Source organism: Pleurodeles waltl, chromosome 12, assembly GCF_031143425.1.
Source record: "Pleurodeles waltl isolate 20211129_DDA chromosome 12, aPleWal1.hap1.20221129, whole genome shotgun sequence".
Classification (NCBI taxonomy): Eukaryota; Metazoa; Chordata; class Amphibia; order Caudata; family Salamandridae; genus Pleurodeles; species Pleurodeles waltl.
In genome coordinates this window covers 56,968,835-56,984,443 of record NC_090451.1, presented here as the reverse complement: position 1 = coordinate 56,984,443, position 15,609 = coordinate 56,968,835, and the positions used below count along the sequence as shown (strand labels likewise).

Below are 15,609 nucleotides of genomic sequence, written 5' to 3'. Positions count from 1 at the left end.
AACATTTGTGTAAACGTTTACATTATTGATCAAGTGAAGCAGCAAAATTGTCCACATAATTTTAGAGAAAAACACTCGATCAGGCAGCAAAATCCAAAATAATGTATTTAAATTCAGCATTTCCAGAGATACCTAAAAGTGCATAAAACAATTCAAAAACCTTCTGCATTTGACCCTATTATGCTAAGCTGCAAAGGGCTCTCTATCCATGTTAAGGGGAAACAAATTACCTTAAAAAGGCATAGGCATTTTAATAACAAAATAAATGAGCAAATGCTTGGTTGCTAGTAAATTAACAGAGAATGCCAGACGAAAACCCCATAAAACGTTTGCCTTTGGGACCCCACTGGCTTGGACAATGCTATCTGCTAAACAGTAAGATTCAATTGTTTTTAGTTTGTGATCTTACTTCTTTCTGTGGTCAAGCCCATGCAACATCACAAATGCTGGCAGCTATAGCAGGATGGAGTAGTAATTGTCAATTTTTTTTTTTTTAATAACCGCTCCAAGATGGTGGATGCCACTCCGAGTCCCAAAAAAAAAAAAAATTAAGGGAACTAAAGAGCTCATGTGGATGGTCAACAGCAATTTGCTGCCCTGCACTCCAAAAAATATATATTTAAAACAACAGTGATGGGTGGGAAGAGGGGGCAAAGAGTAGGTGTGGAGATTGTTTTTGGGAGGGGAGAGAAGCAACATGGAATGCCTGGGGCACAAGGGAGAGCACAACAGAGGAGAATCAAACAAGGAAGACAGCAAAACATCGAGTGTGGTGGAAGAGAGCACGGTGAGCAGTGACAAGTGAGATAACACAATGCACTAGTTGGCAGTAGAGAAGGGAGAGAAACAAGAGGGAGAGAGCAGAAGCACTGACAGCATTCACAAAGAAAAAAGGTAGTTCACTAAAAGTTAACAGTAGGAGGATACTTCTGATTAAGTTCTAGGTTTCAAACAGTCATCTAACCTTAGGTGTTTTAAAATAAGATTGTCATGATTTTAGGTTTTGGACTGCAAATTACAAGGCACTCTGAGGAATACACAGTTGCAGATTAAGATTTCTATTTTTTCCTCCATGTTTAGTTACCACTACATACTGATTAGCAAACTTATGAGTCAATAACCAACTGCAGCAAAAGAGATTATCTTCTGTATCAGAACTTTAGTTCTGGAAAGCTAAAATCTTTGAAATGTGGAAATCAAAATATAAGTACAATATCACCATACTGGAGACTGATTTGAACGGACCATATTTGAAATTGAAAATTCTATGTTTGAATGTTAAATACATGTAGCTTAAAAGACAAGTATTAATAACTAATAACCCTATACTTGTAAACAGGATGGCAGGAATTAGTTTCATGTACAGTAAGCAAACAACAATAAAGGATGCCCACACTTAAAAATGTATTATTTACCTACAGTTTAAGAATAAAGTCTGTTTAGAAGCCAAAAATGTTCCAAATGTATAGCAGTAAATTCGGAGGCAAATGAAAGAATACAATCTCAAACAAGGCATTTCATACACAAACTAGTATACTTTATACCTTTGTAGATAAAGGCCAATGTCCCTTCATGGTGTTCTCTGCATCACATGTTTATTTTCCTTCGTAACCAAGAAGTTGAATGATAGGAAGAAAGTAGTTGATTGGACAAATTCATATAACAATTCAATATTTTTAAAGATAAACATGAACAACAAAACAAGCAAAATACAATTTGCACATGAAGGCTCAATGACTTACCCATTGCCTTGGCGTGCCAGGTGGTATACAATTGTTGCAGATGTCACAGTTTTTCCTGTACCAGGAGGACCTTGGATAAGGCTAAGAGGACGCTGTAATACAGTCTTTACAGCATAAACCTGAATGGGGTGAAAAGGTATTTAAGCTACTAACAATCTAAATACATTTCTATTTCAAAAGGTAATAACTGTGAAAGCTGTGCCCTTCAATTCTTGAAAGAGACCAACATAAAAACACAAATGATACATACTCTTCCACCTTAGAGGCGTATCGCTTTTTTGCGAGGAAGAATCCTTAATTATAAATTCCCATCCACTCCCCAGGCTCAGCTGAGTGCTTGCGTTTTCATATGAACGCGCAAACAGAATTCCAATGTTAGTGTGGAATAAATTTTATCTACAGGATCAAGCTTATTTCCACGAAAATCAAAAGAGTACATGAAAAATCAACCAAAATAATGCAGTATTATTCAAATGCATAAGTTACAGGCTTGTTTACTTAAGAAATTATTTAATCTCAGCAGAGACTTGGGGTTCAGTAACAGGCTATAAAACTGAACATGTGAACAATTTTTTTGTTGTTTTTTTTGGAGCAATGGCTCAGAGGAAAAGGGAGGAATAGGTAGACCTTTCAGCAAAATGGAGACACAAGCAGACTTATGGCACCGCTAACATGGTAACATTTTTTAAAAATTCTACAATAATTAATATAAGTAGTGATGATACATTTTCACCTTTGGCTTTTTCAAGATTACCTATATACTTACCCTTCCTGCCCTCCCGCCCCCCCCCCACACACACACTTTTTGCCCCCATTTGCACTACTAGAGGCTGTTTGACTGACAGTGTACTGGGTCCCTGCTTACCAGGCTCCAGTGGCAGTAGTCTTTTCCCTAAACATGTAATATGTTTTATACAATTGGTACACACTTTAGTACCCCGTAAGACCCTATTAAAAGTACCACAGATACCTAGGGCAGGGGTACTAAAGCATGTATTATGCCAGCCTAAGGCCTCTCCCCCCCACCCCCAAACACACACAAATTGCATGTAGACTGCTCTCTCAGGCTGCATGACAGTGCAACCCATGTGTGAAAACATGACATGGCACAATCAAGGTGTTCAATGTCCAAGTCACTGCATATATCATATGCAAGTCAGCCCTACAGCAGGCCTTATAGCCCAAAGGCACGGTGCATTATATTACAAGTGAGTGAATATCTGCATAAGCAAGATATGCCCCTGTGTTGTCTAGTGGTACAGGCGAACAGGGAATCCATTTTAAGTATATGTACTGGACGCTTGTCATGAGTTCCACAGCTCCATGATTACTTTACAGAAACCTATGGTGTTTGGTACCAAACACCTCGTCTTAATAAATCCATACTAATGTTGATACTGGATTTCTTAGGACATGTACCCAGAGGGCACCTTAGAGGTTCCTCCTGAACCCTACTCATCTTCTAGTGAGCTGGCTGACTGGTCCCAACCAGCCTGAGACCACATAGTGAATCTGCATACCAAAGCCAGGAGCTTCAAAACCCCTGCCACCTTTGAAATGCGACCCGGGCTTTCTTCAGACCTGCAGAATGCCACCCACTGCTCTGAAGCCCAAATGGCACCAGGACAGGCAGGAAATTAGTTATGCAAATAGGTGCAATTTACCTCCAGGCAAGTCAAACATGTGAGTTGGGCTGCCCGATATGCTCCACCATCTTGTTTTTGGTGGAACTAGAACTCTGGGTCAGGAAAGCCCACTCCCCACAGCTAGTGATCATCTAGGGGATGTAGCCACCCCACGGGTAAGTAGTCCAGTAGATACTAACTTACACTACCTCTTAACACCCATAAATTCGGTATTTAGGTGGCCCCCTGACAACAGGAATTTAGATTTGACTTCCTGGAAACTTAAGAGGACAAAAGAGCAGTCACCGCAAGAACTGAGAACTTGACTACGAACATGGACCAAAATCCTGTCTGACTGCTGGAACCTCGAGAAGTGCTAAGACTGGGCTCGTCCAAAAGCTGCGCAGCCGCTCCAATGCTTGGAGAACTGCCTAGCACTTCGACAACCAGCTAGCAACTACCTTGTGGGTGGAGGAGCCACCCCATGCAGTTGTAGGCACCGACAAGCATCTGCCTGGTCCACCGTGTTGCTGGTTATTGGACTCACTGAGGGAGCAGCACTCCAGAAAAAGGCCTCGTTGCTCTAGGTCAGATCCATTTCCTGCCAGGTTTGGAGATGCCAGGAACTCCAGGAGCCACCCAGCACCAATACCATGGGTACCGGAGCATTTGCAGCAAACAAGGCTTGGTGCATGTCCAGTCTGGAGACCACCAGCGGCAACACCAACCTACCAATGAGGGCCTTCAGGATCCATGCAGACTTCAATGAGAGTGGGCCTGCTGACCTGTTTTCTTCCTCTCTTCAGGTCACCAAAGAACAATGAGCGCATCCTGCGCAAGCGACCTGCCACAGAAAAAACCTCTGCATCTGAGCCACTCACCCTGAGTCCGAGGTTACCAACGGTGCACCCTTGCGTCAGAGACCTGGAAGATTTGAGCCCCTGCTGCGTTCTGCTAAACTGGTCCCCCAGTCCCCACTTGCAGACTTTTTTTTTTATTACGTTATCTCAATTACTTAAGCGGTAGTACTCAAGGTTACCCTTGCAACCACCACTGCACCCGGACACACCAGGGCAGGCAACCCAAAACTGCTGATGGTTCTACGTACCGTGGGCCTTACTTACCTTGAGTCCGTAAGATAACATTACTGCGTTTGAGGATACTGCTTCAAAACCGTTATTTCATTATTTTTGCCTACTGTAAAAAAAAAATTAACTGAAAGTACGTATCTTATACCGATGATCTTGGTGTCTAAAATTATATAAAAATCTGTTATTTTTGTAAATTGGTCGAGATTCTTCTAGTGTCTTATTTATTGACTGCGTGTACACAAATGCTTAACACTACCTTTTGATAAGCCTAAACTGCTGTCCACACTACCAAAAAAAAGCATTTGGGATTATTAATTTAAGCCCTGTAAAATAATAAGGGTCATCTGAACTATCTGCACAGTGTCCCCTTACATTCAGTACACTACATAGTTAGCCAGCTTCCTACAACAAACTAACAAGTCAGTGGCTATCCTGCAAATTTTGCCCTAGTCTGACTTTCTTGGACCAAGGACCAACAATGCTGCAATGCATGCGTAGCTCATGAATGCAGACTGACAGCTTTACACAGGAGTGAACCTGGTAGACCGGCATGTAAGATAGCTTTAATGATACAGTGAAAATCATGATTCGTTAACTGGATTATAGATCTAGCAAGTACTGCATCTATCTAGGACACTCCACTCCTAAAAACCCACACCCTGCCCCTAAAAACAAAATTACCCCACCCCCCACCCCAAAAACAAAACTACCTTAAAAGCTACCTTCCCAGTCCCACATATCTGACTGCGTCCTCTGGGAAGGTAGCTTTTAAGGTAGTTTTGTTTTTAAGGCGGGTGGGGGGGTTGGGGTAATTTTGTTTTTAGGGCAGGGTGTGGGTTTTTAGGGGTGGGGTGGGAGGGTCAGGGTAATTTTGTATTTAGGGTGGGTTTTAAGGTGCAGGGGTGGGAGGGTGGGGTAATTTTGTATTTAGGGTGGTTGGGGGTCAGGGTAATTTTGTATTTAGGGGTGGTGTGGGAGGTGAGGGTAGGATGCGTTTAGGTAAGTGGGGCTGGGAGAGGATTGGGGTAGTTTTTAGGGGTGTGTAGTTTATAGGGGAGGTTGAGTTTTTTTTTTTTAAAGGGGTGGGGGTTGGGGTAGTTTTGTTTTTAGGGCGGGATGGGGGTCGGGATACTATGATTTTTAGGGGTGGGGTTGGTAGGGTCAAGGTAATTTTGTCTCAAGTTTTAAGGGGCAGGGGTAGGGAAATTTTTTATTTAGGGCGGGTGGAAGTTTTAGGGGTGGGGAGGTCAGGGTAATTTTGTTTTAGGGATGGGGAGGTCAGGTAGGATGAGGTCAGGTAAGTGGGGCTGGGAGAGGATGGGGTATTTTTTTTTTTTAGGAGTGGGGCAGTCGGGTTTTTTTAAGGGGTGGGGTCGGGATAGCTTTTAGGATGGGGTGTTGGGGTACTATGGATTTTGGGGCAGGGGTGGGGGATCAGGGTAATTTTGTTTTTTGGGGCGAGGGTGGGTCTTAGGTTAATTATGTATTTAGGGATGGTGGGGGGATTTTAGGGGTGGGTTGGGGTAATTTTGTATTTAGGGCGGGTGAGTTTTCAGGGGCGGGTGAGGTCGGAGTAATTGTGTATTTAGGGCGGGTGATCAGGTTTTAAGGGGGGGTCAGGGTAATTTTGTATTTAGGACAGATTGGGGATTAGGTTTTTAGGGGTGAGGGGGTCGGAGTAATTGTATTTTTAGGGGTGGGGTAGGATGCAGTCAGGTTAGTGGGGCTGGGAGAGGATTGTGGTAGTTATTAGGGGGAAGTGTGGAGGTAGTTTTGTATTCAGGGCGGAGGGTGGTGGGTTTTTAGGGGGGGTTGTGGTAATTTAGTTTTTAGGGGCGGTGCAGGTTTTTAGGGGCGGAGGTGAGGGTGCCGGGGTAATTTAGTATTTAGGGTGGGTGGGTTTTTAAGGGGCAGGGGTGGGCAATGCAATTTGGATTTAGGGCGGGTGGGGAGGTCGGGTTTTAGGGGGCAGGGGTGGGAAGGTCAGGGTAATTTTGTTTTTGGGGTGGGAGGTTGGGGTAGGATGTGGTCAGGTAAGTGGGGCTGGAAGAGGATTGGGGTAGTTTTTAGGAGTGGGGTAGTTTTTAGGGGTGGGGTAATTTTTTTTTTTTTTAATGAGCGGGTCGGGGTAGTTTTGTTTTTAGGGTGGGGTTGCATGTCGCAGTACTATGGTTTTTAGGGTGAGGATGGCGGGTCAGGGTAATTTTGTTTTGGGGAGGTTGGGGGAATTATGTATTATGGGCTGGTGGGGGGTTTGGGGCGACGTCAGGGTAATTTTGTACTTATGGCTGGTGGGGGTGCAGGTTTTTAGGGGTGGGGTCGGAGTAATTTTGTATTTAGGGCGGGGGGTCGAGTTTTTAGGGGTGGGAGTGTTTTTTGTTTTTTTAAGGAGCGGGGCGGAGGGTCGGGGTACTATGGTTTTTAGGGAACGGGTGGGGGTCTGGGTAATTTTGTTTTTAGGGCGTTTTTTAGGGGCGTGGGGGTTGAGGTAATTTTGTATTTAGGACAGGTGGGGGTCGGGCTTTTCGTTGTTGGGGTAACTGTTTTCAGGGGCAGGAGTTTTATTTTTGGGGTGGGGTTGGTTGTTTTAGGGCGGGTTGGGGTAGGTTTTAGGGCTCAGGGTGGGAGGGGGTCGGGGTAGTTTTATTTTTTTTGGGCGGGGGGAGGGGGTCGGTGTAGTAGTGTTTATAGGGCGGGTGGCATGCGAAAACCACGCATGCCGTTCCAAACATGCCTTTACTATGCATGCCTTTACAACGTAAAATCGTAGGAAAGGCATGCGTGGTAAAGGCATTCGTAGAAACCACGCGGTTGGAATGACTGCGTTGTTCAGACAGGAGTGGTTGGCGCATGAGTTGTTCCATAACACATTCGGTTCAAAAGGATCATGCATGAGAGGAGAGTACAATATTATGCTCCCAGGGATGTAAGGGACACCTAATGGGAGGAAAAACCTTTTTCAAACCTGCTAGAAAATCCTTGACCTGGATCTTGAAGAAAAAAAAAAAAGAGGTTTGTGAATGACAATTTCTGTAGGCAGTAAGGGCTGCAAGCCAGATTTTGCCAGCGGAACACCAAATGCAGAATCTTTTCCACTTAAATGCATATGCGAAACGGTTGGAAGGCCACTTAGCCTCTGAGAATGTCCATGCATTCCTTCAGCAGATTCAAGTGTCCATACTGAACTCTCAGGAGCCATGCTGCCAAATTCAAGAAAGAGAGCCTGGGGGTACAGTATCTGTACTTGGAAGTTTTTCAGGAGATCTGTCCTGCATGGTAGCAGGAGATGTGGACAGATGGACCAGTGAAGAAAGCCCATGAACCACCACTGGCATGGCCACTCTGGCGCTTTTAGGATCATCTTGGCTCTTGAGTAGGATAGTTTGATGAGAAGTGCTGGCATTGGGAGAATTGGTGGAAAAGCGTAAAGAAATTTGCTGGACCAGTCGATCCACTGGGCATTCCCTAGTGTCCCTGGTTGATAAAACCAAGGTGAAGCATTGGTATTTTTGGTTCTCTGCAGTAGCAAACAGGTCAATGGAAGGTGTGCCCCACAGAGGAAATAAGTCGTGAATGACGTAATTGTGCAAAATCCACTTGTGATTTTCTTCCAGAATCCTGCTTAGAGAGTCTGCCTTAGTATTCTGCACACCTGGAAGATTCACATCGATGATCGTTAGATTCCTAGCTATGAGCCATTTCCATATTTTCTGCGCTTTGTGCAAAAGCAGTCTGGACCTCGTCCCTCCCTGCTTGTGAGATAGTACATGGTAGTTGTATTGTCTGTTTGTACATGCAGGGAGTTGGCTTTGAAGAACGGATGAAACGTTTTTAGTGCTAGATGGACTGCGTGTAGCCCCAGAAGGTTGATGTGGTATGTGGAGACTCTCTCCGACTGTGTTGAGCCCTTGATCTGGAGGTTGTCCATGTGAGCCCCACAGCCTAGAAGGGAGGCGTCCATTACTATTGTTTGTGTAGGAATATCCTGATGAAAAGGCATTCACCCGAAGCAGGTTCTTTGGGACGCACCACCACTTCATGGACAGCTTTGCATGACGAGATAATATCCTGTCCTCCCAAATGCCCATCAGCTGGTCCCACTGGCACTCAAGACATTCCTACAAAAATTGCATGTGGTGACGAACATTCGGTGTGAGGAAGATGCAGGACGCCATTGAGCCTAGGACAGGGTTCTGCAAAGTCGGTCCTGTAGACCCGGGTCCATGCCAGGTTTTAAACACATCCACATTTAGAAAAAAAGATGTCAGAAATCTACATTTTTCTAAATGTGGAAATGCTAAAGATCTGGCATGGACCTGGCTCTCCAGTACCGACTTTGCAGAACCCTAGCCTAGGAGAAACTTTATTGTTCTCACTGTTGGACGCCATGCGGTCATGAGAGAGTGACGTTTCCGAAGGATCAATAAGTGTCTCTCCTCTGAAGGATACCCTTTCCTGTAATGTGTTGATGGTTTTTTCCAGGTAGTGCAATTTCTGAAACAAGACAGAATTTGACTTGCTGAGGTTTACTTGTAAGCCAAATCTTTTGAGGAGACTGCAAGTCCAGAGGTAGTGAAGCTGAGCTTCTTGAGACCTGGATGCCTTGATCAGCCTATCATCGAGGTAAAGGTAGACCAATATTTTTCCTTCCTCGGATGGGCAGCCACCAATACCATGCACTTAGAGAATGTTCTGGGTGCTGACTTAAGACCAAACGGAAGGACTTTGTACTGGCAGTGGTCTCGTTCTACTACAAACCTCAAGAACTTGCAATGCTTTCTGGCAATTGGAAAGTGAAAGTATGTGCCTTGAAGATCGATGGAACCTAGCCAATCCCCTTGGTATAACTGGGGATATATTTCGTTTAAAGACAGCATCCCAGACCTTTTCTCGACAAATCCACTTGTAGGTTGTTTTGAGGTCGAGAATGGGCCTGAATCCGTGCCTTTCCTTTTTTTGACAGGCAAGTACCTGGAATAGATTCCAGTTCCTCGTTGGAGAGGATGAACAGGCTCCACTGCCTGCTTCTGTAAGAGGATGTTTACCTCCTCTTGTAATTGTGAGATCTGGAATCTGGATTGTTTCGGCAGACTGGACGGTGGGGGACTGGTGAATCAGAGTATCCACTGCGAACAATATTCAGAATCCAGGCATCTTATGTGATGTTTTGCCACTCTGTTAGGTAATGTTGGATACTTCCCCCTACTGGAGAGAGTAATGGAGGAGGGGGAAGTAATGATTCAAGGTTTTGTCTTGGATGGAAGTTTAACTCCATGAGCAGGCTACTGGGCAGATCTCCCTCTAGCCTGCTTTCTCTGGTATGACTGATAGTGTCGATGGTGCTGTTTATGTGCACCGCTTTGTTGACTCCATTATTACCAATGGGGGTTTGAACCCTCTGGGAACAGGTATGACGTTGATAGGGTCAGAATGATTATTTGTTCCCTGGGCCTCTCTTAAACTGCCTTTACAGTGTCCAACTCGGTCTTCATTCTAGCCATTTCATCATCTGTATGATTTCCAAATAATGTGGTGGCAGAGAAAGGGAGATTTATTATTCTCTGTTTTGCTTCTGGTCTGAGGGTAGTAAGAGAGCTGTAGGAGGCTGGCATGGTTTGTAGTGGGTACCTTGGGTACTTACACCAGGTCCAGTTATCCCTTATTAGTGAAATGTAGTAGTGTTCTAGCAGCTTAGGCTGATAGAGGTAGCTATAGCAGAGCAGCTTAGGCTGAACTAGGAGACATGCAAAGCTCATGCAATACCACATATATTTACACAGTCCTTATACACAAGACAATACTCAGTGTTACCAAAAATAAAGGTATTTAACTGGATGACAATACCAAAAATATCTTAGAGAATACTCCTTCTGCAGGTAAGCATTATACACAATATATACACTAGATACCAAAATGAGACAAGTAAATAGTCATAGAAGAAAGCAAACAATAGGAAATGCTATAGAATGCAATGGGAGAAAATAGGTCTAGGGGCAACACAAACTATATACTAAAAGTGGAATGCGAATCACGAATTCCCCCCTAGATGTGTGTGCAGAATGGCTGGGAGAGTAAGAATACAGTAAAGGTAAGTAAATTACCCCACCCCAGAGCCCAGAACAGCAGGAGTAAAGTACTGCAAGTTTCCTTAGGACACACTACACCTCGTGATTGGGATTTTGCAGCAGCCAACCAAGTCTGCAAAGAACAACTGCTGGATTCTTGGACCTGAAGACCTGCAAAGGAAGGGGACCAAGTCCAGAAGTCGAAAGAAGTTCCAGGAAGGACAGGAGCCCCTGCCAACCCAGAACAGGGTGCAAAAGAAGAGTCCCCGGTTAGTCGAAGACTGCAGGAATGCATCCTAGGAAGATGCCAGCAGGTTCCTGAGTGAAGCAAAAGATGTTCCACGGCGTGAACATCGTTGCAGACGTGATTTCGTGTTGGAAGTCGTCAACAAGTCTTGGCTACGACAAAACTGCATTTTATAACAATGGCGCTAGATGGACCCAGGAGGGACCTGGGGGCCTCAACTCTGAGGAGGAAGAGGGGGCTCTCAACACTTTAGAGCCCTCAGGAAGCCACCCACCACCCCCAGGAGCCGCAGGATCCAGGTACAAAAGAGGTACAAAACGCGCTTGATGCAGCACAACAAAAGAAGGTCCCATGCCGCCAGAGAACAACTCAGCGACTTGAGGGTCACAGGATGGAGTGCTGGGGACCTGGGCCAGGCTGTGCACAAAGGAATTTTGCAAATAGTGGACAGAGGCCTCAGGAGGTGAAGAAGACGCAGTACATAGGGGTACCATCGCTCCCAAGGAAGGCAATGTCTTACCTCCTCCAAATTGCATCAGCAGGACCTCAGGACAGTCTATCTCGATGATGTCCACCCTCTGTGACCTTAGGAGCATGCTCGTCGCTGTGAGAGGAGTCGAAGGGTACTGGTTGTCGTCTTGGAAGGTGACTGCTGGAGCAGGGGAGTGACTGTAGGAAGGTGGCTCTGTATATACTATCTCAAAGTGAGAGATACTGTGCACAGAGTCCAAAGGGTTCCCCTTAGAGGTAAGATAGTGGCAAAATTAGATAATTCTAATGCTCTATTTTGTGGTAGTGTGGTTGAGCAGTAGGCTTATCAGAGGGAAGTGTTAAGTATTTGTTGTACACACACAGGCAATACATGAGGAACACACACTCAAAGACTTAACTCCAGACCAATAGGTTTTTATATAGAAAAATATATTTTCTTAATTTATTTTTTGAACCACAAGTTCAAGATTTGAAGTAAATACATAAAATGCAAGTCACTCCACACAGGTAAGTTAGGGACTGTGAATTAGAGCATTATCATATGCAGTCTTTGTTAAAATGGCAATAAGGTATTTTGAAAGTAGACCGTGCAAAATACAAGTAGCACACAAAACACACCCTCAGCGGCACAGGGGCGACCAGGTGGAGTGTGCAAAGCAGGCGTTGGGTTTTGGACAGGAATCAGTGGAGGGACCCAGGCGTTATTCTAGCGGTGCAGGCAGGTCACAGGGGGCTTCTCTGGCCAGCCACTGACTGGGTTAGGCAGAGGGTCGCCTGGGGGTCACTCCTGCATTGAGGTTCGGTTCCTTCTAGTCCTGGGGGCTGCGGGTGCAGTGCTTGGTCCAGGCGTCGGGTCCCTTGTTACAGGCAGTCGCGGTCAGGGGGAACCTCTGGATTCTCTCTGCATGCGTCGCTGTGGGGGTTAAGAGGGGTTGTCTCGGGCTACACACGAGGTCGCAGTCGCCTGTGAGTCCTCCCTGTGGTGTTGGTTCTCTGGATCTCGAGCCGGGGGCATCGGGTCAGAGGGTGAAGTCTCACGCTTCCGGCGGGAAGACTGAGGTCTTTGAAAGTTGCAGAAAAGTTGCAAGATTGTTGCTGTTTGTTGAGCAGAGCCGCTGCTCACAGGAGTTTCTTGGTCCTTAGGTTCAGGGCAGTCCCCTGAGGCTTCAGAGGTCGATGGTCCCTGTTGGATGTGTCGCTGTTGCAGGTTTTCGAGTCAGTAGACAGGCCGGTAGGGCTGGGCCAAAGCAGTTGTCTTCCATCTTCTCTGCAGGGCTTTCAGGTCAGCAGTCCTCCTTAGTTCAGGTTGCAGGAATCTGATTTCCTGGGTTCTTGGGTGCCCCTAAATACTAAATTTAGGGTTGTGTTTAGGTCTCGGAGGGCAGTAGCCAATGGCTACTGTCCTGGAGGGTGGCTACACCCTCTTTGTGCCTCCTCCCTGAGGGGAGGGGGGCACATTTGTAATCCTATTGGGGGAATCCTCCAAACTTAAGATGGAGGATTTCTAAAGGCAGGGGTCACCTCAGCTCAGGACACCTTAGGGGCTGTCCTGACTGGTGGGTGACTCCTCCTTGTTTCTCATTATCTCCTCCAGCCTTGCCACCAAAAGTGGGGGCAGTGGCCGGAGGGGCGAGCATCTCCACTAGCTGGGATGCCCTGTGGCACTGTAACAAAAGGGGTGAGCCTTTGAGGCTCACCGCCAGGTGTTACAGTTCCTGCAGGGGCAGGTGAGAAGCACCTCCACCCAGTACAGGCTTTGTTCCTGGCCACAGAGTGACAAAGGCACTCTGCCCAAGTGGCCAGCAACTCGTCTGGTTGTGGCAGTGTGATGCTATTAATGGAGTTTGACCAATGACTTTGTGTTTCACCACTGTGCATATTAGTTGCTCAATGTTCACCAGTAGCACATTATATGTTTTGTTCAGTTTAGCCGCCTATTGGCTTTGACATGGCATTAGCCATTATTTTCTGTATTCAGTTTAGCCGCCTATTGGCTTTGACATTGCATTAGCCATTACATTCTGTATTCTGCCTATTTGCTTTGACATGCGGTATTCAGCTTAGCTGCCTATTGGCTTTGACATATTAGACATTACATTTTGTATTCAGCTCAGCTGCCTATTGGCTTTGACATGATATTAGACATTGTATTTTGTATTCAGCTCAGCTGCCTATTGGCTTTGACATGGCATTAGACATTACATTTGATATTTAGGTTAGCTGCCTATTGCCTTTAACGTGGAGTTAGACATTGCAGTTGAGAATCCAAGCTGTATTTTTCCAAGCTATGTTTTTGCACAAGATGAACCAAGATGTTTTTCTCACACCAGACTAGACCTGATAAGAGAGTACATTTGGTGTTTTCCTTTCTGCTCAGGCTTGGGAAGAGGAGGAGTCTAGGAGATCTGGCCAGTCTCCGAAGGCTTGCGTAGTTTTCCCAGGTCTGAGAGGAGGGGGCACGCTTTTGTAGGGATGACTCGGGCTACAGAGAATTAGATTCGAATCTGCTTGACTTCGGGCTGGAACTTGGTGCCAGTTGCCAGTCTCCCGTGTGGGTAGATAATCTCTTTCTCGCAGTTGACCGGAGTCATCAACTTGCAGACCCCAGAAAGATGAAGCTGTAAATAGTTTCTCACACGGTGAAGTATTTGTTTTGCTTTGCATTAAATATATATATAACCTGCTGTGTACATTGCAACTGAGATATATTTTGTTTTAATGCTGTGACTACTTTTGTGCTTGAAATCTATTAATTCGTCCCTCAAGAACTTGTGGGTGGGGAGGAATTAACAATAAAGGTCTTCTTTGAACTCAGAAGTGCATTCTTGATATGTTCTGTAAGCTCTGATACGAGATAAGAAGGAAAGCAGAACATTGTGGTCCCAGGAGTGGGGTAGGGTCGAATTATAGATTTCTACGTGCACAATTTAAAAGTGTCATTGTTTTTTGTTGTGTAGAGAATTACAGAAGCACGGCAGACAATGTTTGAAAATGCATGTGTAGTTAAACTGCCTGATGGTGCTGTGAGAAATATGTTTTCTTGTTGTGATAAAGCATATTTAGAAAATGTGCCTTTTGAGAGCAGTGATGTTCCTTTTGTTTTTGACAGAAGGGTTTGAATACTTTTATCTGCTTACAGAGAAATGCAGGAGAAATGTAGGCAGTTGGAACATGAAAATGAGAATTTACGTGAGCAAATTAGCCAGTATACAGTAATGCAAGATAATGCTGAAAGTTATAAAAATGCTGTTTTAGAAGAATCTGTCTTTTCCCATTCCAGTAATGAGGGGGTTAAGACAGCTTTGAGCTACTCTGAGCCTCCGTGTGAGCCAGGTTTTTTGGCAGTCGAAGTGCATTCCTTAACTGATAACAGGGAGAGAGCTCAGAATGTGATTTACGAGTTACCGTTGCAAAATGAAGTAAAACGAAAGATTTTAAAGTTTCTTACTGTTTGAAGGAAGCAAGAGACACCGAGTTTCATTAGCTTGTTTGATTTTTGGAAACAGAATAGCCCTCACTTGAGTGAAATCCTAACACTTTGGTATATGGTCACAAGGAAAAATGATATGCAGTTGCGCGCTTGTGATTTGGAAAATGAAATAATGCAGACTTTAGGTTTTTGCGCAGTGCAAGAGGGAAACACTGATGTACATGTAAATCAGGAACAGGGGAAGAAAAGAGTGCCCCTAGCTAGGATCATACACTGGATCTGGTACCTGCAAGACAGGGCTAGAGTACCACAGGTAAAAGAGTCACCAGTGAAATTGAGTGCACCATTTGAATTCGTGTCCACTGAAGATAAAAAGCATGTTTGTTTGACTAATGATTCATTGACTGAAATGTTGTTCTCTAGCACAGGAGAAGGAACAGCGTTGTACAATGTGTGTGAGATTTTAAAGCAAGAGTTGCGTGAGATGTGTCATTTTTACACTGATTCTTGGTTCACTGCCAATGGTTTAGCTATTTGGTTTTCCACATGGCTTGTGCATAACTGGTTCAATTCCCTTGCAGATGATAAAGAGAATAATTCAGAGAGAGATGTGTTCACCCAGAATTCTGACTTAGTGGGGATGGCTAAGTGGGTGCACTAGAAATGTGAACAGCTGGGAGAAAAAGCCACTTACAGGTGGGCAGAGATGAGTGAAATGCACATTCCCCTAGATTTGATAAAAACTGTGCAGCACGCACAAAAGCAATCTGTCATGCAAGCAGTTACAGAGCAGTTGGGGAGAGAAAAGTTACCAGGACAGATATGGCAAATTGATCAGGTTTTAAGGGGAATGATTGTTGCAGATTACCAAGAAGAAATCCAAATTATGCTGATAACTAGAAAAGAATCTGATTCAT

The 15,609-nt window shown here is 44.9% G+C and overlaps 1 protein-coding gene across 1 annotated transcript in view; it reads right to left on the bottom strand.

Moving 5' to 3' along the window:
• The window catches only part of UPF1 (UPF1 RNA helicase and ATPase), a 493,404-nt gene that overhangs the window by 273,551 nt on the left and 204,244 nt on the right, over positions 1 to 15,609 (bottom strand). Inside the window, exon 11 of the mRNA XM_069215891.1 lies at positions 1,743 to 1,861. Within this exon, the coding sequence (XP_069071992.1) occupies positions 1,743 to 1,861 (119 nt within the window). The remainder of the gene's footprint in view (positions 1 to 1,742; positions 1,862 to 15,609) is intronic.